At 41.2% G+C, this 24,784-nt stretch overlaps 1 protein-coding gene across 2 annotated transcripts in view; it reads left to right on the top strand.

Annotated features, from left to right (window-relative positions):
• Nucleotides 1–24,784, top strand: part of RAPGEF6 (Rap guanine nucleotide exchange factor 6) — a 118,382-nt gene that overhangs the window by 8,472 nt on the left and 85,126 nt on the right. For both annotated transcript variants that reach the window (XM_080353038.1, XM_080353037.1), the window contains exons 2-4: nt 15,447–15,517; nt 16,138–16,194; nt 17,423–17,506. In XM_080353038.1, the coding sequence (XP_080209164.1) occupies nt 15,447–15,517; nt 16,138–16,194; nt 17,423–17,506 (212 nt within the window). The remainder of the gene's footprint in view (nt 1–15,446; nt 15,518–16,137; nt 16,195–17,422; nt 17,507–24,784) is intronic.

Here is a 24,784-nt window from a genome sequence, read left to right as displayed (position 1 = left end):
GCTGCTGGTTCTGCCACAGAGCTGGCTGGATTGGGGGGTGCTGGTGGCACCTCTGCGCCCAGACCTGGGGGGAACGTCCCCGGTTGGTGATGGCAGCTGGCGATGTCCTCACTCACCTTCCCTCTGGAGGAGCAGTCCTCAGCATAAAATAAGTGCTCCTGAGTATTCTGTGTCATGCTTTAATGTGTCCAGAGTCTGGTATGTGTACAAAAGCTTTCTCTGAAACCCCTGTTACCAGGTGTGGTTTGTTCTCTTTTTGTTTCTTTTTTTTTTTTTCTTTAAGCTTCTTATTCTGTTATAATCCCAATACAGAGAGATACTGTAGCTCTGATTTCATTAGGATTGTGTCTCCTGATTCAGTGCTGGTTGTTGGTCAAAGGAATTTGAGAATCTGGTGTGGGTGTAGGTAAGAATATTTAACCGGACATGTCCAGAATACCTGCAGTTCTTAGCCTTCCTGTGAAATATTCTTGGTGCACAAAGTTTTCCCTATGTCTCTTGCCCTTCACTCTTCTTTCCTTCACCCCAGTTCAGAAGGTGCAGCCAGCAGGTTTGGTGTTGCAGCCTGATCCCTGAGAAAGGCTGGTTGTATTTGGAGAAGGATTTTGTTGCGGTGCTGCTGCCCACGGTCACAGCATGCAGACGGCTCTCACCGCTTCAACCTTTCCGTCTGTCCCAACAGCAGCCCCCAGGAATCGTATCGTGAAATCATCCGACACCAGGTTGGAAGGGACCACAGGGATCATCTGGTCCAACATTTCTTGGCAAAAGCCCAGTCTGGACAAGCTGGCCCAGCACTCTGTCCAGCTGCATCTTAGAAGCGTCTAGTGTCGGGGGATCCACTATTTCCCTGGGGAGATAAGAACAATCAGCCATTGGAATTATCAGGAGAAATTTCCCTCTTGTATCTGATTGGAATCTCCCCAGGAGTAATTTGTACCTGTTGCCCCTCGGCTTTTCCATGAACTCTTTGTAAAAAGGAGGTCTCCATCTTCTTTGTAGCCACCCTTTAAATACTGGAACATGGTGATAAGCTCCCACACCATGGTTCACCTCGGCAGGGGGGTTTCTGCTGGACAGAGGGAGACTTGTTCTCTTGGGCTGGTCTTTCTGGTGGCTTCTGCTCTGACTTGGGCCGTGTCAGCACTGTCACGAATCTGCCTTCGGATGCCTCGGTGTGCAGCCTCTTTTTCTGTAGCAGCAAGCTTTTGGGATGGCCTGAAAGGGATGTGCATAGTTCTGATTATTTTTATTGTTCTTTTGTTCGTTTGTTTTGTTCCAAGAAACTGACTTTAGAAGATGCACGCAGTGGTTCTAGGGTTTTCTGGCCTGACAACATAGTTGTCAACAAGGCTTTTGTATCTGGGGGTTTATTGCAAAACAGAAACTTGCTGTTTTTATTGCATGGTTGTCAGAGCACGCTGGAAGCTTACGCAGATAGTATTTATGGATCTTTTTCAAGCTGTTGGGCAGAGTAACTGTAACTAAAGAATAGAGATCACAGCAGCTTGCTTTGTGATAATCTTTGCAGTAAATGCAGGATTTAGGGCTCAACAGATGTGATTTCGCAGACTAGGTCATATGGTTATTATTGATCAAATACTTCAAGGCCTGGTTCTCTAAGCTGTGATGATAGGGTGGCGGTAAATTTAGCTCATAGGAGGTTGAAAGATGACTCCCATTTAGTGATGGTCGCTGTCAGGGAAGGTCTGGATGCCGCACAACAGCTGTGGGGATGGGTCGTTCCGCGCGGTCCTGAGCGAGTGCTGCCGCATCTCCTGGCGTGAACTCCAGCCTGCGAAGGTCACACTGGTGACCACGCAGTCCGGTGCCTGCAACTTTCCAGTAACAAGCTCTGTTTGGTTCTTTCCAGAAGGTAACAAACCTTCTGCTTCATATGAACCTTAAATTTTATTAAAGGAGAAAATTAAGGGAGAGTGGATCAGGGTGGCTGTTTCCCGGTGATCTTCCGGGGAGCGTGTGAGGTGTTGTTGCTCTAAGATTTACTTTTCCTGTCCTTACTTCCAGTTACTGTTCCTGAAAAACTGGTTTTTCATTTTAATGGCAGCTGTGACAGCTCTGGGAGTGAAACCAGAAATGATGATGGAGTCTTGGAATTCTTTATTGGAACTTATTTCCTATAGTATATACTATATAGTATATAGTCCATGCAGTGGGGTGAGGCACTTAGTTTCATCTGCTTAGCAATAATATAACTAGAAGTTTTCACTGATGAATTAAAATTTAAGTATGTAATGTAACATTTTTCTAAAAAAATATTTTCTGTTGTATTATCTGAATTCAAATAGTGAATTCCAGAGACTTCTTAGGTAGTAAGGATGTGTTTTACAAAACTGTTAATCTGAGCTAAAAGGCAAGCCCAGTGCCTTGTTACTGACCTTGCAATAAGAACTCCCTGGAGATACTAGAATAGTGAAGAAGGGCGAGAAAAGGGTGTGGAAGGAGGTGGGAGAGAACTGCAAGTACACTGGGCATTCAGAAAAATTGCCAAATGGAAGAAAAATACATTTCTTTTCTGCTTTTGTTCTCCAGGACTGCCAAGGGTGGAGGGCGAGGAGTCAAGATGTGTAGGTGTTAAATTCCTTGCAGAAAGAGTATTAAAGCCCCAAAATACCATACTACATGAAAGTAATCATAAAAAAAATAATAATAATTTTGGAAAGAAAATACCTTTGAGTAGTATAGCAAGACTTACTTTGCATAAGTTTACAGAGGAGTTTTCCTGTAATATTTATTTTGACAAAACCAATTCTTGTATCACTTTGGGTAAGGAGAACCTGGGAATCAGTTTGCAGTGCAGATAAGAATAAGAAAATAACACTCAACAAACTTGCATCTATGCTGTTGGAGGAGAAACTGGGGTGAAAGTGCCCAGGCACTGCTTTTGAGGAGGGGAAGGAAGCTGAACCTTTTAAGCAATTGTTGGAGCATCCCTGGTGCTGGTGTTTGCCCATGATTCTGCTCATCCTCCATCACAGGAGTGGAAAGCGCTGGCAATCTGCAGGTGGGAACGGGTCTCTTGGCATTAAAAGGTGGCTTGTGGTGGCCTTGTCAATGGCAAAGAAGCTGCACGTTTCCGAGAACCATTCATTCAGGATAAACTTCCTGTTTGCAAAGTTTCTCTCACCTCCTCCAAGCACGTGCGAAAAACTGTTTTTCATTAGGAAGTGTATGGGAGAACAGATCTATAAAGGATGTTCGGAGCACTGACGGCCTTTCTTGTAAGAGGTCTGCTGTTGCCACAGAGTAGTTGGGCTTACACTGGTAATGCCAGACAAGCTATTTCTAAAACTAGGAGGTCTTCTTGTTCCAATGACCTCAGGCTTAAAATCTAGAGGGTTTTCCTTTGTTTGATGAAACTGTGATACACCCTTCTTCCTCTTTTGATGATTGCAATACAGTATTTTGGAAATACCCTTAGTTCAGGGAAGCATGCACAAATTATTTAGCATTCTGCATCTGGTTTTGCTACGTTCCTTAGCTCTGCTAATTATTGGTTATCTTTTAGCATGTTAAGAGAATCTAGCAAATTCTTACTGAATAGAACAAAAATAACTGCCTCCAGGGGTTTTATCTTTGTAATCTTTTTGTGTCTGATTAAAGCATTGACATTTAAGCCATCCATCCTCCATAGACTGATTAAAAATGAGCCTCAAATGTTGGTCCTTTTGCTCTGGAGGGTAAGAATTCTTGTGGTGTGGTGGCGTGCTGCAGGCACGTACAGTTTGACCTTTTGGCCAAATATGAGTTCCTAAATAGAGAGAGTTCCAGAACTGTTGTAAAGTTTTTCACCTTGACAATTTGCACTTGAAAGAGGTGGAGTGTGAGGTCTGCCTTTGTAAACCATATTGCGTATTTAGCATTAAAAGGTGACGGGCTCACTTCTACTGTTGAACCTCAATTCTGGGAGGTTTTTATGCTCTTGTCACAAAGGGTTGTGCTTGCCAGTAGCAACTAGACATTGTGGGTTATCTAGGGAGGATGTTCTACTTAAAGCTGATTTATTTACCCTGTGTTGTCAGGGTTTGTGTAATATTATCCAGCCTGCAGTAGGCTGTGTTGGCTTGGCTAAGTAGAAGTGGGCTTTCCAACTGTTGTAGAAGGAGTTTCTGTTCCTGTTTCCCATCTGAAGTAGGAAGGAAACTGGCAGTCCTGTGTTTAGCTCCTGACCTCCTGTCAAAGAGATTTGTCGTTCCCATGTGTGTTGGATGATAAGGCTTTTTTTCAGCAAACTCTTCCAAAGATGCCATTATATGTGGCTTTCAACATGCTTGGCAGAATCTTCAGAATGTGCTGGTACCGCCCAACTGATGGGCAGTCCTAGTACCAAAGTTAAAGGGCATAATTCGGCTGGTGTGATCATTAGGAAAGGTCTCTTGGCTTGCATGTTGGCGCTAACCTACCATGTCAATCTGGCTCCGGTGCCGATGAGTTGCAATTTGGGTATACATTAGCTAAAAGAAGGGAGTATAGCAGACCTGTAGGTAACGGATGTTGCATAAACAGAGTTGATGACAAACATATTTTTAAGAAAAGCTGAAAAATTCCCTTATTCTTAGGTCACTCAAATCTAGCAAATGTGGCTGTTGAGAGTTTGGAGGTCACAGAGTTCAGTGTTTAGTATTGCAAACAGTAATGTTGCTTTGATTTTTTTTTTAATATATATTTATATCTGAAATAATTTTATAGCTCTCTGTGAATCTTATGTAATAAAATGAGAAGCTTTAGGTCTTCCCCTCTTTCTGACACTTGTACAGGGTGCATCTAGTAAGTACTGCAGCAGACCGGCTGCTCGAATGAGAGGCTGACACACTCTGTGTGCTGCTTTTCTTGAAAGCACGCAGCAGAGATGTCTCAGTTTTCAGTATTATTGTGTAAAATGTCTGAAATGTAATACTGGATCCTTATGTTTCTCCTAGCCAGTGGGCTGGGATGTAGAACGTGTGTTCCCCATGTCTGCACTCAGGAGCATGACTGTCCAGAGATGGTGGTGGTGTCATCTCTTATTGCCACATTCTGCTGCTGGGTCCAGGCTTTGCCTTTCATCGTCCCGTGTGAATCTTCTTCTTTAATGTGAGCTGATGAGTTTAAAGTCTGAGTCTTAAATCAGTGCATTGCGTTGCTGCTTGTAGCCCTAAGTTTGATACTCAGATTAAGTTCCGAATTCTTTTTTCCATCTTCATTGAATAATGATAGTCTTGCTCTGCGAAAGCAAAGTTGTTGTCTTAGATGAAATCCTGATTTGTTTAAAAGCGGGTTTATTATACTTCTGTAGAGGCTGTGGCTGAATAACACTGGAAAGAGTGAGGTGTTGGAGGAATCTCTGGCATGCTGCCTTACAAATTACTGTTGATCATGGTTTCACAGGAATGAGAGAGTTGAGATTGGCTTGTTTTGGGTTTATATTCAAAGGTAATTATAGCTTTTGAAGTTTTTGGTCCGTCTGAGAATGTAATGGCTGGTTGGAGGAGGTGTGCATATCATCTCATGTGCTGCAACCCAACCCAAGTATCCCATGTCTCACGTGTGATCAGTTAGTGCCTGTTTGATGTAGTATGGAGGTGGAGAAGGCGGTTGCTCGGCATCTCGTCTGTAATTCGGCGCACATTAGTCATGAAGGTGGTTGCTCTTTGGGAAGCTGGGTGCCTGGTGGGAAGGCTGCAGGATCTGGAGCTGGAAATGCCTGAGTAACAATATTATCTCATGGTGGATTCGTTCCCTGACAGTACACTCATTTGTTGTCTTTCCTAGTGTTGAAGCTGTTAATTTTCTTAATTGGAATTATTCCCTTGGTAGCATTATGCATCAGTGATCAATTGTAATTATTGGGGAAGTGCACAGGTGTCAGTAGCTCTCATATTTATGTTGGTTTGATTTCAAACTTTAAACCCGTTAACCTAGATATATAAATAAATATACATAGAAAATAACTTGTCAGTTTGGATCCGTAAACTTCTTTATGGTTTATGGCAGAGGTATTGTTGAGGAATATAAAAGTAGATCTTAAAGCAGTGAAGTAGTGTCATTTTTTAAGAGTTTTGCTGCGGTTTGCATTCAAATGTCACAGTAGGGTAAATTTGACTTATTATTTTGCTACAAGTGAAGATGCTAAAACTCAATGATTGCACTTTCTGTTTGGTGAGGGAAATATGTATGCTTGCTAATATATGGATACACATATACACAGGCATGTTAGCATTTCTCTGCATGCGAGGGGATATTGTAGTTGTGGCAGTAGTAGAATTTGATTGTGGGAAACTGCAGTGAGGTATTTTACAACTTCTCTGAGGGATATAACCTAGTCTAAATTACAGTAACTTTCCTGTATTGCTCTGTTTGGTAGTGCTTGGGTACACTAATATTAGAGTGCAGGAGGAATTACCAGTAAACATGTTACTGTTGTTCTGTACAGGAATTCCTTTGTAGTTTGTAATGGCATTATTATGGGAATAAAATATCTGGAGCTTGATTTTTTTTTTCTTGTTTTCCTCCAATGGTTGGTACTTTCTTCCCAATTCTCTTAAAAGAGCTGGGAGTTTCTTTGTGAATCAGGGAAGCTGATGTTTTTGGAGTTATGACCAAAAAAAGGTGTAACTAAAATATTGTCATTTGGTGGGTGTTTGTCCTCTGGAAGGGACATTGTTAATGTGACAAGCAGTCAGCTCTTCGACTGGCAAAGTGTTGACTGAACTCAAAGCAGAAATGGCCCATTCTGCTTGTTGATTTTTGGGTGACTTTTCAAGAGCCTGAGTAAGGAGGCTGCTTTCGTGGTCTTTGATCTCTTACTGAAAAATGTTTGGTATAAAATCCTGTTCTTTGATAGATGTGACCATTGAGATTAATTTTTGGCTATTCTCAGCATCCCATCCTATTGAACTCCAGGAGCACAATGCTTTCAAGGCAGCTTGCTTTTTGATTTCTTTTTAATTAATATTACCAGCATGTAAGTCTAAAAGATATTTTTAAATGAAGTAATGAGTGTCTGGGAACTTTATGGTAATGTTTGACTGCAAGACACTTTTTCATAGCTGTACTTCTGTTCTGAACCATGATGAGGGCTGAACTGTTCTTCAGATATTCAAAACTCTCCATAAGCTGCTTGCTTTGAAGGAATAACATTTGACATTCCTGTCTCTCCAGTTCAGGGCCCTTGGTATTTCACTTTGCAAAATCAGCTTTTCCAAAGGAAGTTTCTTCTCTGGTAAAGTCAGAGTTCCAGAAATGCTAACGCAGTGTGATGAAACAGCAGTCAAAATAATATAAAATTTCCTCTCCCTCATTCCTTTGAATGTTTTTCTTTCTACCAAAGTCTTATATCAACATAGTCCAGGGTTCTGAGGTGGAAGGTGTTTATCTGTATTGGGTGTGGGGAGCTATTGGTGAGGAGAGAAACTTTTTGTTTTATTTTCATGTAGAAATACTTGGCTCTTTTACTTTCAGAAGTATTCTGCCGAATGGAGGTATTTTCAGTCTATACGTAAACTGTAATAGTGGGTCTATGGCCTTTGTTCTTAAGAAAGATCTGGCTTTTTCAAATCTTAATAAGGATACTTCTGTTCCTAGGACTGGAATGTAATTCTTAAGTCTGTGCCTGTAGTTCTGTGTGCATGTTATAAGGAAATACAAAGATACAAGGAAACAGTATTAACCCTATTGAGAGACTTAACTACTTTTGCAGGAAAACAAAAGATAAAAATTCAAGTGTGCAGATGTTACTGCAAAAACAAAACCCATATTTTAGTTTCCTATTTGTGGCTACACTGTTATAAACTGATGCTGTCGATTGTAATTGCTTCCTGGATTTACAAAAGAGTGAAATGAAGTCTGTTTTAATATCTTTTCTCCTATATAAAGATACTACAATAACTAGACTGGCATTTCCTCTTTTGGAAAAAACGGTATCCGTCATCCATATGGGTAAATGTGAAGTTTACAGGTTTAGGCAGGAGTCTTGTATCCTGGTTGTAACGTGGACCATGGCTGTCTGATGGACACATGCACCAGGAGATTGTGGACATATCAAAGACTGTAATTCTAAGAAATCAAGTTCTCAGTCATTTGAAGCTGTTCAGTGGATCAGATGTGGTGATCCTGTGTTACAAAATCATAATGAATGAGCGATGATTTTTAGTGAGATCATTTGAGCATTGCTTCAAATGCCTATAGTGAGTAAACTGGCAATTGAGGCCAGAAAACAGTCACCCAATACCACAGATGGAAAACTTTGTGGAATCTATGCTGTTTTTCCTGAATAATAGAATATGGCTCTGAAGTGTCTGTCCCAGTTTATTTTATACAAATGTTATTTGGTGCAGTTTTGGGCAGTGATTTAGGCTCATGAGGAGTTTGCTGCTAGAGTGTTTTATGAAAAGTTCTTTAATAAGGCTTTTTGCACTGATGGTATTTCTTATATGGCATGATGACGTGTTGTTCCTTTTGGGTACTACTTACACTGTGTCTTTCTCTGCAAAATATTTTGTTAAAGTCATTTGAAAACATTTTCATTCATCTCACTAATCCTTTCTCCTCCCTAACAGTGCCTTGGTGCTTGTATTTAATTTTGTTTTTGAAAGGCCTCCAGCTAAAAAGGAGGATACTTTAAAGGGAGTTGTTACTGTAGGTGTGCTACCCAGCTCCAAGTGTAGAGTCCTGTTCTTTTGCATCCCTCGCACTTTAATAAAAATCAAAAGTTTGTGCCACTGAACAGGGAGAGTAAATAATTAAGATGGAGGAGTTGCTTTCCGGTTTATCTCATTGTCTTCCTGTTAGTCGAGGGACCGCGTACTCTGCTGCACACGTTTAAATGGATGTGACGGCTCCTCCCGCAGATGTCGGGGAGCTGATGGTTTGTGTCCTTCGGGTCTGCAGGTCGAGCTTCCTGAACCAGCGTCACTAAGGATGGTGAATTTGATATCTGAATATGTAAAACGTGGATCAGAGAACTTAAGCGTGTGGCTGTATTTTTATTTCTGGTATTACATTATCAGGAAAGAATTTGGGAGTACTATTTTTACAATTGGCCTTAAACAGGGAATAAAGGAAACAGCACGGGTTCCAGCCTTCGATGAAGTAACAGGAAGGGAAGCAATGAAAACCATAAACTGTGCTGAGTAACATTTCCTCTCTCTCGCTACACCCCCTAAGAGTGACAAAGTCTGTATTGAGCCTGACAGGATTCCTAATAAAAGACGCTTTCAATCTGTCCGAGGAGGCTGCTGAATCACGGGCAGCGAGGTGGCTCTGGTGCACCAGAGAAGGCAGCAGCTCTGGTACAAACTGGGAGGCTGTGGCGGCTTTCAGCTGGGCAGCTTCCTTCCCTGCAAGATTTCATACCTCATGGTCTTCTTGAGCATCAGTGGACTTTGGGACGGTGTTACTGTGTGGCTTAACTGTTGCTTCAAAGGCAGAAATGTGTGTCTGTTTCTTTTAAAGTATATTATCTGTAATACAGCTGAATCTGTAGCAGATCTTTAGAGGATACTAACATTTTTTGTTTGCTCCAAAGTGTATAAAATACGCATTCCGGCAGGTGTCTTGGCTCACCTTGGTGAAAGCAGGAATGCAGAATCCCATCAGCCCTGCTTTGTGCTTCCATAAGGAGCAGGTTCTCCTGTGTGAATCCTGGTGGCTTGGCAGGGCTGGGTGTGGGCAGCCTCCGGTGAGCCAACCGTGTGTTCTTGCAACAGGAATGTGATGTGTTTGGGGTGGAATGGAGAGACAGGTTTTGCGTAGCTCTTCGAGACAGGTTTGCATGTGAGAGCAATCTGTCTGGAACTTGCTGACACAGCTGTTTCTTACATGCACTTTGAAGTGCTGGTTCTGCTGTGCAAGTTTCTGCTCTTTTCTCATTCCTTGTGCAAAATTCTGGGCTGACTGAATGCTACCTGCTAGTCTGCATTCCTTGAGACCCCTTGTCTAATGTTCAGTGTGGGTTTAGGGCATCTCCGAAGTCTGTACATAACAGACTTGGCAGTGCTAAAGGGAGTCCAAGGGGATTTATGGTTTCCTCAGCTTCTCCAATACCTCAGTGCAATCACTGAGGATGGCCCTTTGACATTTATCAGAACTTACGACTGTGAGGTCATTTCAGAACAGTTTACTCTGTTTTCTGTAGAAATAGAACAGATTTCTGGCTTAGTGCTTTAAAATAATCATATGTCACTGGAACACCTGGCTGGGGTCACATCATGTGAAGCATCAGAGTTTCATTTTATGTTTATCAAGAGCAAAGTTGCTCCTGGTGCAATCATTTAATCCTCATTCCAGAGCATCACACTGCTTTTGCCCACATTTAACACTGAAGGGGGATTTGTCTTGGACTTTATTGTGGATTTACAGCGTATGAATGCAGCCGATGTGAATTACAATTGTACCAGCTGGATTTATTGGTGTTGATTGGAAAACTTTGTATTTAAAACTCCATACTTGAGACAACCATCATTCCATTGGAACTTTGATCCCACACTTTGTAAAGTTGCTCCCTGGATTAAAGGTGAAGATTGGGAGAGAAAAGAGAGAAACAGAAGGAACCGATAGAAACACACAAACGTTGCTCATCAGCTGAGGTGACAGAGAGGGAGGGACAAACTCCTTATTGAGGGTGGACATTAAATTGTTGAAAGTTAACTCCAGTAAACTTCAAAGGCGACTGCAATAATCAGTTTGGCCTTAGAAGACTAATAAACTATGCTTCAGCAAGTTTCATGGATTAATGGAAGAGTACCCAGGCCCCTGTATTGCGTGATGTGCTACTGAAGTAGAGGTGGCCCTAGGGGAGAAGATGGATTCCAGCAGCGCCCGGTGCTTCTGCCCTATTCTCCTTGTTTGGAAGCATCCAGATCTTTAGCTGTTTTTTAAAAATGATGAGGCTAAGCGTGGTCACCACTTGTACGGCAATTTTGAGGTTTGGTTGTGTTTTAATGATGACTTTTTTGGCTGACTTTTTATTTCTTCCTTTATTTTTAAAGTTACATGTTTACATCTAAGAAATCATTATTTCACCATCCTTGTAAAAATCGGAAGTAGCGTGTTATTTTCAAATAAAGGTGTTTTGGGGTATATGAGTGATGGCAGTAGTTATTTGGTTTGCTTTCATGTGATGAGTTTTCAGTTGATGCTACTTGGTGCTTCTTTTATTTTCCCTTACTCTACAGTTGTGACATCTTGCAGTAACTACTCGGATTAGCATCTGACAGGGGAAATGAGAAGTGGTCTCGTTATTCAGGTGCCTCACTTCACAGTATATTGGGATGGGGACGTTACTATAAAAGGAAGCTGATTTATATAACATTATATTGTTACTCAAATCTCCATGTTTTTACATTGCCTTTGGTTTAGCAGCTGGGGCAGCTCTTTGTCGGAAGGATGTGTGTGTCAGGGATGATAAAAGCTGCTGTGGGATGGAGCTGGGAGCTCCGGCGTGTTGGGGCCAGACCACGTGTTCCTTGGGGTCAGGTTTGGACGATAACGGTGCCACCGCAGAGCATTGATTTAGGCACTTCTGCCTAAATACACGCTACTTTATACAGTGGATTCCTTCACGTGAAGAATGTGAAGGAACAGATGTCCGCTGCTTTTTAAACGTAGCAGCTGAGAACACCTTCGCTCGCAAATTAGGTGCTTTGAGAACTGGAGGCAAAGAAAATATGCCATCCCAGGCAGCTTTGTGCAGCATCACTGAGGTTGCAGTGTTCACATTTTGGCTCTCTGTAGTCTAGAAAACCTCCATCCTACCAAGATTAACAACTTCTGCCCACTTCCCTCTTTCCCGAGCTCCGCTCCTTCCCTAAGCTCACTGGAGCTGCATTTACAGCCAGTCGGATAGGAAAATGTGAGTTAATTTCTCCTTAAATAACCTAGGCAAGGTAGTTTTCTGTCAAAGATTGAAGAATATGTGTGGGCATACCATTTAAAGGTAGATACTGTGCTTTATGTTCAGCTATTACTTTAGCTGATGAAAAGCTCTGAAAATGAAGATCACAAAAGAAAACCGTGTTGACCTGAGTCCCTGGTTTAGAGCATGTGGTGGAATCGTTTTTCATCAATAATCGTGTTTTGGTTGGGTTTTGGCAGAAAGAAGATCCTAAAGAGATACCTAAAGAAATCATACAAGATACCTAAGAAAGAAGATACCTAAAGAGATCATACAGGGAAGGGTATGGAAAGGCTCTGTAACTTTTCAGCAAGTACTTTGCCTTCTGGGGTTGTACCGCTGATTGTTGCCCTTTGGCATTGCCCTTTTACAGCCCTTTTCATAGGAGGTATCTGTGAAAATTATCTCTACCCTTTGTACTGTGGTTATATGTTTATCTGGTGTTTATAACTGGTGTGGCAACATAAATCTATTTTTAAAAATAATCTTATTTTCAGTTTTATAAAGCTTGAAATGGCGAAACAAATGCTGCTTTTGTCTGTGACGGGATGTTTTGGGCTGGCAGGGCCTGCGAGGTGGGCACAGCTCGCTGCCTCCAGCTGGGGTGGGTTAAATTATGTTCCCTCCTTACAGAAATATAAAATGAACCTCTAAAGATAGCACTGAAATTATGTTTGAGAGACTTATAAGCATTTATTCTTAAATGAGATGAGACTAATGGACGACACTTCACCCAGGATGATTGATGTATAATTTTCCTCTTATCAGGAAAAACCGAGCTAGATTAGCTGCACCGTAACCTCCCTTGTTAGACTTTGCAGTGGCATGTGAGGGAGAGGAAGAATTTTGCCCAGCTGGCTGTAAGGAATCTATTTAAACAAACACAGAGAGCAGTGTTTCAATGGGACATGTAAAACGCATTGGGTCGGTATGTTCGATGTGGCGGAGGAAAGAGGCAGCTCACAGACATGCCTGGGAGATGCGATTGCCGAGTTAGACCTTGTGCTTGGTGGCACCCAACAAAATCACCGGCTCTTCTTAATTAGAGAGGTGGCTGCTTTAGAAGTCAGTTATCTTTAGGGAGAGTGTTATACGTGCTGATTTAAAATGCCCGTAGAAGCTGATGCATGAGTAGCTGATATGTATAGCTCGTTGAAATGTCACCTGGCTGGGCAGTGAACAATATGATGTTTCTCGTTTCATTTATCACAATTAAAGCAGTAATGGTGTCCAGCTTAAGGTCAGTGCCTTTGCTGTGAGGAGGCGATGGGAAGCTCTGCCTTCCCTGCACTGTGCTCTGGCTCAGCTGTTCTTTCTGCAACAGCCGAAGTCTGAGCTGAGGGATGTTTCCCAGGCATTAATCCCTTTAAGCAAATGTTTATCTCTTTAATTTCCCAATTGTTTATTCATCAAGTTCCTAAATAAGCATGATGGGTCAGTACAGCCGTTCCTGTTTGGTCAATCTGGGGCAGGAGGCAGCCCACGCTGAATTAACAAGGGGCTGTGTTCTCTCGAGCTGCAGGGGAATAGTTCTCTCGAGTAAGGACATAGTCCTTTGTCACATGTGTACCTTGAAAACTTTGTAATGAAACATGAACGTAAGCTTTTGTGCCACTTACAATTTTCTGTAACTCATGACAATAGAACTGCTAATCTAAAATGTATTTTAAAGACATTCTGTTACATCTTAGTCTCAATTATGTAGAAAAATGTTGGAAAATGTAGGAAAGCATATATAGACATAATGAGTTAAGAAGACTGAAAAATTTAGCTTTAATTGTAACACCAAACACTAACTCCCCATGGCTGCCTGGTAGTTCAGCATCAACAAGAGCTGAGAGCATCAGTGCTCGTCCATCCTTTACCTGCCTGCCTGGAGGGTGAAGAACGTGGAACACGAGGATTTCATTTCGATTGTTCCATAAGTTCTTTAACTACTAAGATGCTACACAATTGGAGGATATTGTTGCCGCGTTCCTGTGCCTGATGTTTTCTGGTGGTGGGGTCAAGGCGGTTCCTGCCTGGCAAGGGCAGCGCTGGGGATGGAGCCGCTGGGTCCCTGGGTGACCATCCTGGGCTCTGCTCTTGGTGTCTGGTCCCCACCAGCACGTGTTGTCCTTGGTTCATGGCGAGGGCTCCGGAGTGCTGCACTAAGGAAATCAAGTTTGCGGCAATTCACAGCTGGGGGATAAAGAGGAGGTTGGACTGTGTGAAATGGGTGCTTTATAAATATATGTGTGAAGCATTCAGACCCTTCTGTTTGATTTTCATGAGTTTGGGTAATGACATTTAAAAAAAAAATAAAAGCAGGGTTTTATTTGTTTTACATGGCCTGCAATTACGTATGACCTTTCATTTGGTATAACAGTCTATATCCGTTATATTTCTAAACATTGAATATTAAGCCAAAGAACTTTTCTAAAGTAAATCCATTGTAAATTCTGAGGCTAGCATTCATATTGATTTATCTTTTGCAAACAGTGTAAATGCAGCACTTGAAAATTCAGAACATATTTTCTGAGGCCAAGCTGGAGAGACTGCTATGTGGTGTATAATGGCTTTGTTGTGCATGCATTTAATGCTAACAGCCCACCTGTTCAGGACAGTAAATTAAATGATGAATAGCCCTAGTGAGCTTTTCCCCAGCATGTGGTCTGCACCATCAGCACAGATATTTTTGTGACTGAAGAGGATCCTGTGTAGTGAGAAGTTTAAACAGCTGTATCTCCTAATTACAGCTTCTATGTAAAGTCCAATTTTTAAAGAGAAATAATATTCATGTTTTAATATTGCCACTTCAGAAAAGTTATTTACCTCTGTGGTTGCTCGTGGATGTCAGTGGTGTGATGCTCAGTCCTGGTAGCAGGAGGCAGATGGCAAATCTAAAACGTCATTGTCTGTATTTTTCCGAAAGAGTATTTTGGAGTAACTTTGAATGTTAGACTCCCATCAAGGACTGGGCTGAGTTAGAGGCATAGAATTTGTGGTGGGGCTTCCAGCTAGATCTGAGGTAGACATAAAATAGCTTTTCTTCCCTAAACATGACACTTTTACTATGAAAAGGGACTGTGGTTCTCTGCATCATACATAGTGGCTAGACTTTGTGGTTTAGGTTTTCTCTAAGGTTCTTTGCTATTAGCAAACTAGTTCTGCAAAATTCCCTCTTCAATGCAGTTTTGTAAGGTTTCAAAATTTTTTGACCATGGATGAATTGGACTGTCCTGTTTGGCTTATTCCACATGTTGCTGCTATATCTATTCATGTAAATAATATTTTCAGAGATATTTTTAATAGATCTTTTTAAAGTACATATTTATGCATCATTTGGACTTCACTCTTAACTTCTACAAGCTTAAGTGTGGACAGGGTTCTTCAGGTCTGCATGTGTCCTGACCTACCTGTCTACTCATTTAGGCTTTGTCTCTGGAATTATGTCTATGTTACATACTGCAGAATATGAGAAGGTAATGCTGAAGTGGTTAGATGCTGTGAATGAAGTTGCTAATGTGGGTTTTTTTTTTTTTTAATTTTTCTTTTCTCTTTTTCATTTTAGGACTTAAATACTATCTACTCTTTCCTTCATGGACTGGACATACTCTCACATTTCAGGGAACATCAGCTAAGGTAAAGTACTGCGGAGCGAGCTGGTGTTGCAGGGCACAGCTGGCATTGATGACTGTGTTTTAGTGGGGATGAACAAAGCGTTTGTCTGCCTCCACTCTGAGGTGGCAGAACATTGGCCAAGTCCATTGCTGAGCGAAGTCATTGCAGTAACGTGGCATGGAATCTGAACTAATTAGCTTTGCTGAGAATGAAGGCAGAGCCCACCCCCACTTGTCTGCAAAGCACTGTGCAGACAGTGCCCTATGCTAACTCTAGATTACAAAAGCTTTTTAATGCTTCAGACATTCAGATGATCTCAGAATACATAAAATGGAAGGCAAACAAAGCACAAAAAGTGCGTTGGAAGTATTTTAGTTCCTTGAATTCTGTTGCTATGGGTAATTCCAATGTGTGGGAGTGATTTAAACACTTAGAGAACATGCTGTATGTTATCTATTTGGATAATGAAGAACACCGTAATAATTTGCATTTTTATGGTTAAGCACATCCTTTGTCTAGAACAAAAAAATAGTTGAATTTGAGGTCTTAGAGCCTTAAAGCAATTCTACTGAAATGTGGTGATTAGTGACTTATGGTCTTTGGGGATTAAAATTGAAATTAAACTTCTCCTTCTCCCTCAGAATAATGTCATCAAGTGCCCGCTATGAGAGGTACAAGGGCAACCAAGTTCTCTTTTGGTAAGTACATATTGCTTGTTGGACTTCTTCAGTACAAGTGTAAACAAAAGCATTGGTTTGCATGCTGTCATATATCGCTTGCTTTTTCAGTAGCTGTAAAAATAAGACTTCACAACATTTAAGCTAGGCCAGACTGGTTAGAAGCTTTGATGGGGGTGGTTGTCACAGCCTTGGCACTTGAGAGGCGCCCATGAATTATCAGCACGGCTCCCATGGACAACAGAGGTGTGTCTGTGCACAGGAAGATCAATGAAAAGCAGGTAGTGTCACCTCGGCGGATGCTGAGAGCTGTGGTGACATCTCAGTAGGTGGCACTCTTCCCCTGGAGCTGGCTCTGACCGCGCTGTTGGGAGGAGTGTCCTGGATGGGAGGAGGGACAGAGCTCAAATGTTATCTCTTCTTTCAATTACTAGAATTAGTACTTCAGCATAGACTTCCCTTTAGGTCCCTGCTGGGAGGCAAATATATTTTCTCATATTTTAGCATTTCTTATGGTGCATTTATCTTCTCACAGCTAATCCCAGCTCTCTGTGTAAGACATGTCTTCCAGCACGCCTGGGTCTAGATGAGATGCCACCTGTTTGGGTGACGGGTCGCGGTGTGTCCGTGGGGTTGTGTGCTGGGGAGGACGGGGCTGCTGTGCTGTGGCCAAGAGGTGTCAATGCAGCGCTCAGGGAAGTGGCAAAAATCTGCCGTGTAAAACACGGGCTGTTCTGTGCGGACCCACCGCTCTGGGCTGGGGTGGGAATGTCCCCTATCTGTCCACTTGCAGTTGAGTGGCACAACGGGAGATGATACCGCACGTGCACAGAGGGAGGAATGCACAGCAGGAGTCACCTATAGGAGTCTCGTATTTTATCCTTAACACTTGATAGGTCTGTGTAGTATTACTGTCTGTGTAGAACTGCTGATCAGTTTAGCATGGAGTAGTATTTTCCTGTATTAGTAGTTTTATGTGCACTTTAATGGGAGTGAATTTTTTTTTACTGAAAATTAATGATTTGGTTTTAATAAGATGTCAAATCATAAGGTATAAGAAACATTTTGGATGTAGACATTTTCAAAAACATTAATGATTGGTAGCATTCAATGAAAGTTCTTGGGATTCCAGTCCACATATGAAATTGGTAGAAGGTAGATCATTATTATACTACAATAACATTTTGGATAATACATTACTGAGTCGCTCCAAGAAGAAAGTAGATGTTAATGATTTCCGTTCTTACAGCTCAGAAACTATTGCAAGATGCTGGTATATACTGCTTTCTGGATCTGTTCTCATGAAGGATTCCATGTTTTTACCACCTTGCAGGTATGTAAAGTTTTTATATGTTATTGTTTAAGGCAGGGCAAGATCTCTTTTTTTAAATGAATGCTTTCTTATATGTTGATGTTACTGTACATTTTTCACAACTTTTTTTTTTGATATTTTGTTCTTCTAAAGTTTGATAGTGGAAGAAATGTTCTGCTAATTTGATTTAAATTCGCATTCGCTCTTTCTGCACCGTGAAATTTCTGTGTGAAACACCTCACTTCATGGGCTTTAAATCTCATTTGGCTTTTTACATTTATAAGAGAAATTGTAGTTAGCTTGTTAGCTTGGGGGCTCTCTGCATAATTCCAGTCGTGGAACTCTTTAGTATAGAGTTCCCTGTCTGAGGCAACGTGATTGCAGATCACAGCTTCTACCGTTTGCTTGGCGCCTGTGTTTCATGGCAGATATGGTTTTTATGTGCAGCAAGAGAGCAGAGCCCAGCAGCACCACAGTACATGGCAGGAGTCCGACTGCACCTCAGAGCTGAAGCCCAGTGAACGCCGCGATGGGCTTTCGGTGAAGCACAATGTTTGATTTGAGCTGGACCTTGCTGTGCTGTCGGACTCTGCTTGACCTCCTGTATCACTCAGAAGTTTTACTTCACTGTATCTTGAAGCTGCCACTTTGCTTATTTGTATTCAAGCTGCACTCCTGGGCTAGGCAGGAGTGGTTTAGAAAAAAAATAAATAATAATGTAGGTTGGTCTTGGTACGCAGTTTGGATAGTTTTTGATGAGATTATTGGAAGTGCAGTTGTCTGTGTTATCAAATGACGTGAAGGTTTTTCCCCGTGGGATGGCTCTATGCTGGACACTGGTGACCCTCATGGTGACAGCTGCTCCTGTGGTTGCAGCGTGGTCCCCTCGCCTGCTCCAGCCAAAACACAACCCCATCAAATTGATAACGAGTGGAGACCAACCTGCTGCAAATCTCTGTTTTCTTTGCAAATGCGCCTATGCTGAGGTGTCTGTGAAACTCGGGTTAATCAGTGGTGCTTTACTCAGCACGAGTTGGCCAGGAGTTGGTAGACTTAGAAGTGTGAACTCCAACTCATGTACATTCCCATGTACTCAAATTTCATGGTAGGTACCAACAAGAACATGTAGGACTGAATCAGTTCTGTTCTTGGTCAGCTGTTTGAGTGACTGGAGTTCAGCAGTGCCAGAAGTGAGAACGTGGCAAGTTGATATTTGCATAAAACCTGGATAAAATTGTTTTGCTAAACTTCAGGAATAACTTAGTTAAGTGCATCGTTAAGGTTTTTTTGTGCCTTTTTTTTTTTTTTTTTCTTTTCAAAGGCAAACCAGATCTGTTGTTGCTAGTTTTAAGTGCCCTAAAACAGTGGGATAAAATTAAACTACTTTCCCTGGTCTGAATACCTCATATAACATTTTTAGTTGAAGGAGCTGCACAGTCACCAATCATTTACGGATTATTTTCATATGAAACGGTACCATAAATAATCTAGTACTATTCTTTCATAACAATAATTAGCACCATTTAAATTACATTTAAAGCAATATTTAATCTTCTGCTTTATTCCTTGTCCCCAACCACATTCCTGATTATGTGATTCATTCTGAAAAGATGCTTAAATACAAATCTGTAAGGAAATGCAACATTGCCTTCATTCTTATTGCCTTGGGTGTTACAGAGCTGTTCTTTTTGATAGGAAACAAAAATAAGTTGTTTGTTTTTTACTTTCATTTAAGTTGTAACAGTGGAGGTGACCCACAGTATCTCTTGCTGCAGTTTAGTGATGCCCCATGCTTTGATTTTTTGAAAATAATGCCTGACAACCTTAGGAAATATTATTTACTGTAATAGGAAAAAAGTTGTATGAGTTTAAAAGAGGATATGGAGGACATTTGTCCATTCAAAGAATTCATCTTTGATGAAGAGCTCAATGCCATGCTCTCTGTGCCTAATGAGCATATAATCCTATACCTGTATGGTATTAGTGAAATAAACTTTATGTATGTTATTTGGGATATTGATTTGTCTGTGCTTGTTTATCTCCACAACAGGAAAGTGGTGGGCAAGCATAGAGAATTAAGAGAAAACCACACATGCAGTGTTCTGAGATGCTGAAGGGAATGGAGATATCCTTCCAGCCTGTTAGGGGTTTTCGTAGGTTTATTGCCGCTCAGACACTGGCATCAGATAAAACTTACCTCTTTGATTAATTTAATATGATATTAATGCAGCACATGTGAGAGGTGAGTGAGGTTAGAGACAGGTGTCATCCGCACAAAAATGATGCCCGAGACTGGTGGTGGCTTTGAGGTGTCCAGGTGGAAAATAAATGAGGATGAAATGGAATCCTTAATGAGAGGAAGGTGGTGACTCCCAGGGATGAGAATTTAGGCTTTAATCTGGAGACCTCCTAGTGCTTTGGAAAGGTCAAGAGCTGAGTTTGAATAATGGTAATTTTGGAAGAACCGGGTAGACAGAAGCTGTTATCTGTAGAACAGATAATGGTCAGCCAGTGGATTCTAGTTTGAAACTCAATCCTTGTGTATAACGCCTCCCACTCCCGAGTTATCTTTTTGTAATGTTCATGTGGTAATTTCAATGTTTATATTTGTCCTGTAGAGCATTTGACAAACCCTTTAAAGAACTTTTGTACATTTTAGGGTTCTTTTGCCAGGAATACTGGAACAGTTTTTCGTAGAGAAACAGGATATTGGTGTTTTTCAGTTAGAGGAAACTGGTTTCCTGGGCAATAGGAGGGTTTTTAGGACCTCCTTTTCTTGTAAAGTTGTTGTTTTTAATCTATTTGGCAATCATTCCTCAAAATTTGAGATTGTGTTATAAAGTAACTGCCTAGCAACTTTTGTTAAATAATTGAATGAGAAACTGCTGTTACAGTTGGTTGTTAGTAAGATACGTTCAGTCTCCATAACTACGACTGGAAGGTGATGGTGATTTACTGTTTCCTGGTACCTCCTCACAATAGTTGTCTTTTTTGTCATCTACTGCATGATGACCTTGATAGATAGAAGGAGACTTCAGCAACTTCAGCAGACAACCATGAACTTACCCTGGTCAAGATGTTGGTTACACTCTCCTTTTGCATGCCTCATTTCATTTCCTATCTACCATTTGATAATTTCAGAGTCAACAGAGCTTTAGGGAAACCTTGCTTTTCTTCTGCAGATCTTTTTGAATAAAATATTCCTAGTTTAAAACCTGAAAGGCATAGCCCTATGGAAGCACAAGAAGGTGGGCAGTTCCTGCTTTATTAACTTTCTGTGAGTATTTGAACGAGTAAGGGTGTCATCTGTGGCTCACTGTGCTCGAGAAGGGCTCTTTATTCGACTTGGATGGATTTATATGCAAGGAGTAGTTCAGAAATTGGCTTTAAAATTGGAGGAGTCAAACTTGCATCCAGTTACGATAGACCTATTCAATATTCTGACACTGATGATCTTGATAAGAAAAGCCCCATAAGATTTTTAAGGTAAGAAGCAGATCAATCAGGCAGTAATATCGGGTACAAAGATGGCATAACCTTGATTACCCTGTTGTCTGGAAGAATGGATTTGTCCATAGACCTGGCATTGTAGGAGAAGAATTTGCTACTAACATGAAAGTAATGGCTGGAACAACAGAATAGGATTGATAGATTTTGTGGAAGGAAAATCATGTCAGCAAGTTAAAGAGTTTTTATGTTAACCTTGCTTGTTAATCAAGATAATTCGTGTGAACAGGATATTTGAAGGAGATTACTCACAGCAAGATTAGCCATAGGAAATACATCAAGGGCCTGGAGGAACTTTTGAAGCCAATTATGTGGATGACAGCCTCCTACAGCTGTGAGAATTGAACCTCCAAGGGAAAAAAACAAAGTCTTGAAACATTCAAGATGTAATCTTATTAAAAACAAACACTTCTCTTTTCCGAGCCCTTCCAAGAAATTTAACAGCCCTTCAAAATCTCACGAGTGGAGAAAATTGGTATCATTGTCCTATTCAGGTAGTGAATTACGTTGCTAAAAACACTTAAGTTTATCCAAAATGGACTCGTGGTCATATTGTGGTATATTTTCATGAGAGTTGTAGACATGTCAATGACTCAAGCCATTTCTCTTTCTCTTCTTGGGTAAAACGAGAAGGTGCAAATGCTTGGATCAAGAAAATTGTCATAATGAAAGAGGAATTCTAGTGAATTGGGTTAAAATGATTTTAGCTTGTTTTGTGTTAATATTTGTGAATAACACTATCTTAATGTATTTTGAAACGTACTGTGACTGTTAATAGTTTTTCAATCTATTCTATGTGAAGTCCCAGAAGCACAGAAAATTTTGTGCTTTTATAGGACAATTAGTGTTGATCAATAAGGATGCACGATTAAAGCCTTGCAATTTGCACAGCTGGAATTCCTTGTATTTTGAAAATCTTTACATGTTGATGTATGTAGCTTTGTTTTCAAATATATTTATACCTCTAATATACCATCTAAAACCAGATCAGTTTGACTTGTCAAGCCTGTGGTGCTGTTTTCTGCAAACTCTCTTGAACATTGTGAAAGTAAACAAGCGGCTCCAAGCTCCTGCATTCCTAGCGTCTGCCAGTAAAAGCTATACTGGTGTTTCTCTCCCGCAGAGCCTCCCTTCCAGATTTAGCTTTATTACATACTGCTTTCCACTTGGTGTGTACTTGCTGTGTCTAAGCTCTGTCCCAGTGCTCTTGAGCCTCTGCTCTTCCTCTTGTCTCTGTCCTTCTCGCTGCCATTTCAGTGTGCAGTATTTCTTTTTCTCCATCAGCTGCCAGGGTTTAGATATATATGTGTTCACCAGTCCACTGCTGGCATCCAGGAAACATAATTTTTGACAAACTTGCAGTTGCCAATAAAGTTCTGAATTGTGATGCTGTTTGAAAGAATTGTAATTGAAACCTCTTGCTGTTTCTGTGGCTGTAAAAATTGCAGAGGTCTTGGGACGATACTCCGTCAATGTGTGTTTGCTTCAGACCTCAGAGCTCTTTGCAACTAGCTGTTGTAGACTGTTTTTCAAGAAGACAGCTTCAGGCATATGTCCCTATGCTTTTCAAGACCAAATAGATTTTATACTCTCATCTAGCTAAGGAGCAGTGGTTATTCAGTGCATCTGTGGCTCTAGATGAGGTGCTGTTTTCCCTGGGCATTTCTGTAAGTGGTGGCTGTAACTTGTAGCTTTGCCTGGCAGCCGGGTACTGAACTAACGCTGTGATACCACTTGGGAATGCTCCCAATAAATGTATTTTGTAAAACTAATTAATTCAGATATGGTTGTTCGTATTGAAATTTTTCTGGCAGCGCTAGTGCTGTGATGAAAATACTCTGGGAAAAAGGGAACGTGGTGAGAAGCCGCGTGTCCTGGTCTCCAAGGTGCAGCTCCCATACGAGAGCTGCTCCCTTGAGTAAGGGCTGGGGAGGTGTTGCAAACTAAGAGCACGTGCTGCGTCTTGTTTGGTGTGGAACAATCCTCTAGGAAAGCCAAAAGAGTATGTAGTGAAGACAGACTGTATTTAGACCTGTTGCAACTAAACGACCAAATAATCTTGTCCACAGTTCCCCACCCCCCAGTAATTTCTTTTTGTTCTGTTTGTAGTTTCTTTCAACAGCTGCACTATAGAGGTTTGATGAAGTGCAAGGGATGCTGATCTCACCAAATAAATATATATATATTTTTTTATTGGCTAAACTAAAAAAGTCTGAAGGATGTGAAATTGGAAGCAAAGGGTAATGTGCAGTTTTTTTATATCTAAAATATGTTTTTACTAAAACTATCTAATCACATGGCCTGGAATAGCTGCAGAGCTTCACAGAAAGCGGTAGGTAAGATACAGGCTGCCTCACAGTATCATTTTGTCCAGAATATAAAGTAATTATTACGGACATCTTGAGTTTGTAGCCTGCAAATTGAGTAGCATGTTATGCAGCCTCCAAAATCATTCCCAATTAAAACCTTCAGCAAGCTCGAGAGATAAACCTGTTAAATGTTGTTACCGAGAGCTAATGCCAAAATGGTTTTTGATGACTGAGCATTAATTGAAATCGGTATTTTGCATTCAGCCCTCTATCCTGGGGTTTCAGGTTTCCTTTAAACCATTTGCTGATGGACTTAAATATTCTAATATTTTTATAATTAAGTTACTTTGAAATGCTCAGCACTTGCACAGCATAGGGTATCTGGAAAACCCTGCCACCTGCATTTGCTGTAGCTTTTGTTCTGCACTCATGTGTTTCTCCCCAGCTCCTTACTCTGCTTTGCCAACCAAATGCATTTGGGGCTGCTCGGCAGTTCGTAACGCAAAGGGAAACGCTGCAGATTGGTTCAAGGGCTCCGGGTGTCCCGTCCTGACAGTCCCGGGTGCCCCAGAAGGGGAACTGAGACCCCCCAGGACCCCAGTTCTTCAGATAATGGTCAATCTGAGAAAGATCTAGAGGAATTAAGACCTCCATGCAGAAGCTCAGAAAAACAAGTTGTTCCTGTGAGGAAATTCCCAGTGTCAATTCTGCCTTCTCTGTCTGCAATCACATTGCTGTGTTACTGCTGACTTGGGCAGCTGTGCTGATTTTCCCCTCTTGGTTACTTCTCAGGAATTTAAATATAAAATTACATTTTTAGACTGTTTATATTGGGGCTTAATAATACTAATATCTGTTTCAAGCCTTTCACAATATAGTCATGTAGTACATTCAGTGGTAACTGAATGGATTCTATCTTGGATCTGGGGCAGCAGCAACATTGCAGTAGGTGTCTGTGTGTTTGCTGTTTTGCACAAGAGGTGCTGTTTGAGAAGAGGAAAAATGAAATGCTTTTCAAATGAAGGGTAAGCCCTGACTTGTGAAAAAAGAAACATTTTTCATCTGTTGGATAAACAAATGAACAAACAACATGGCCTTTTTTTTTTTTTAATGCAAATTGTCTCTTCCAGGCCAAGTTGTGTGTGCACTTGCATGCAAAATGTTTTCACGCTGGAGAAATCCAGCCAGGTAACGGGATGTGTGGGGTCACAGGATCCTCTTTGCAGTGCCAAAAAGTACAATTTGTTTTCATCTTTATGTTCCTGACAGCAGCCTGCCAGACACTTAGAGACACAAGTATGTTCCTAAGAGCAAAATATCTGCAGAAAATTGCAGACCCTTTGTGATACAGATAAACTGGTTGATCGTTGTCCGAGCAGAGTCCTGTGTGTAACACAGCACTGAGAATCATTGTAGGCAGCTCGATCGACAGTCACAGATAATTGTGTGTATTATTGATACCAACTTATACAGCCAGGATAAT

The sequence above is a fragment of the Nesoenas mayeri genome (assembly GCF_963082525.1).
Source record: "Nesoenas mayeri genome assembly, chromosome: 14".
Lineage (NCBI taxonomy): Eukaryota > Metazoa > Chordata > Aves > Columbiformes > Columbidae > Nesoenas > Nesoenas mayeri.
Note: the sequence above shows the minus strand (reverse complement) of the source record. Positions and strands in the feature narration are given on the sequence as shown.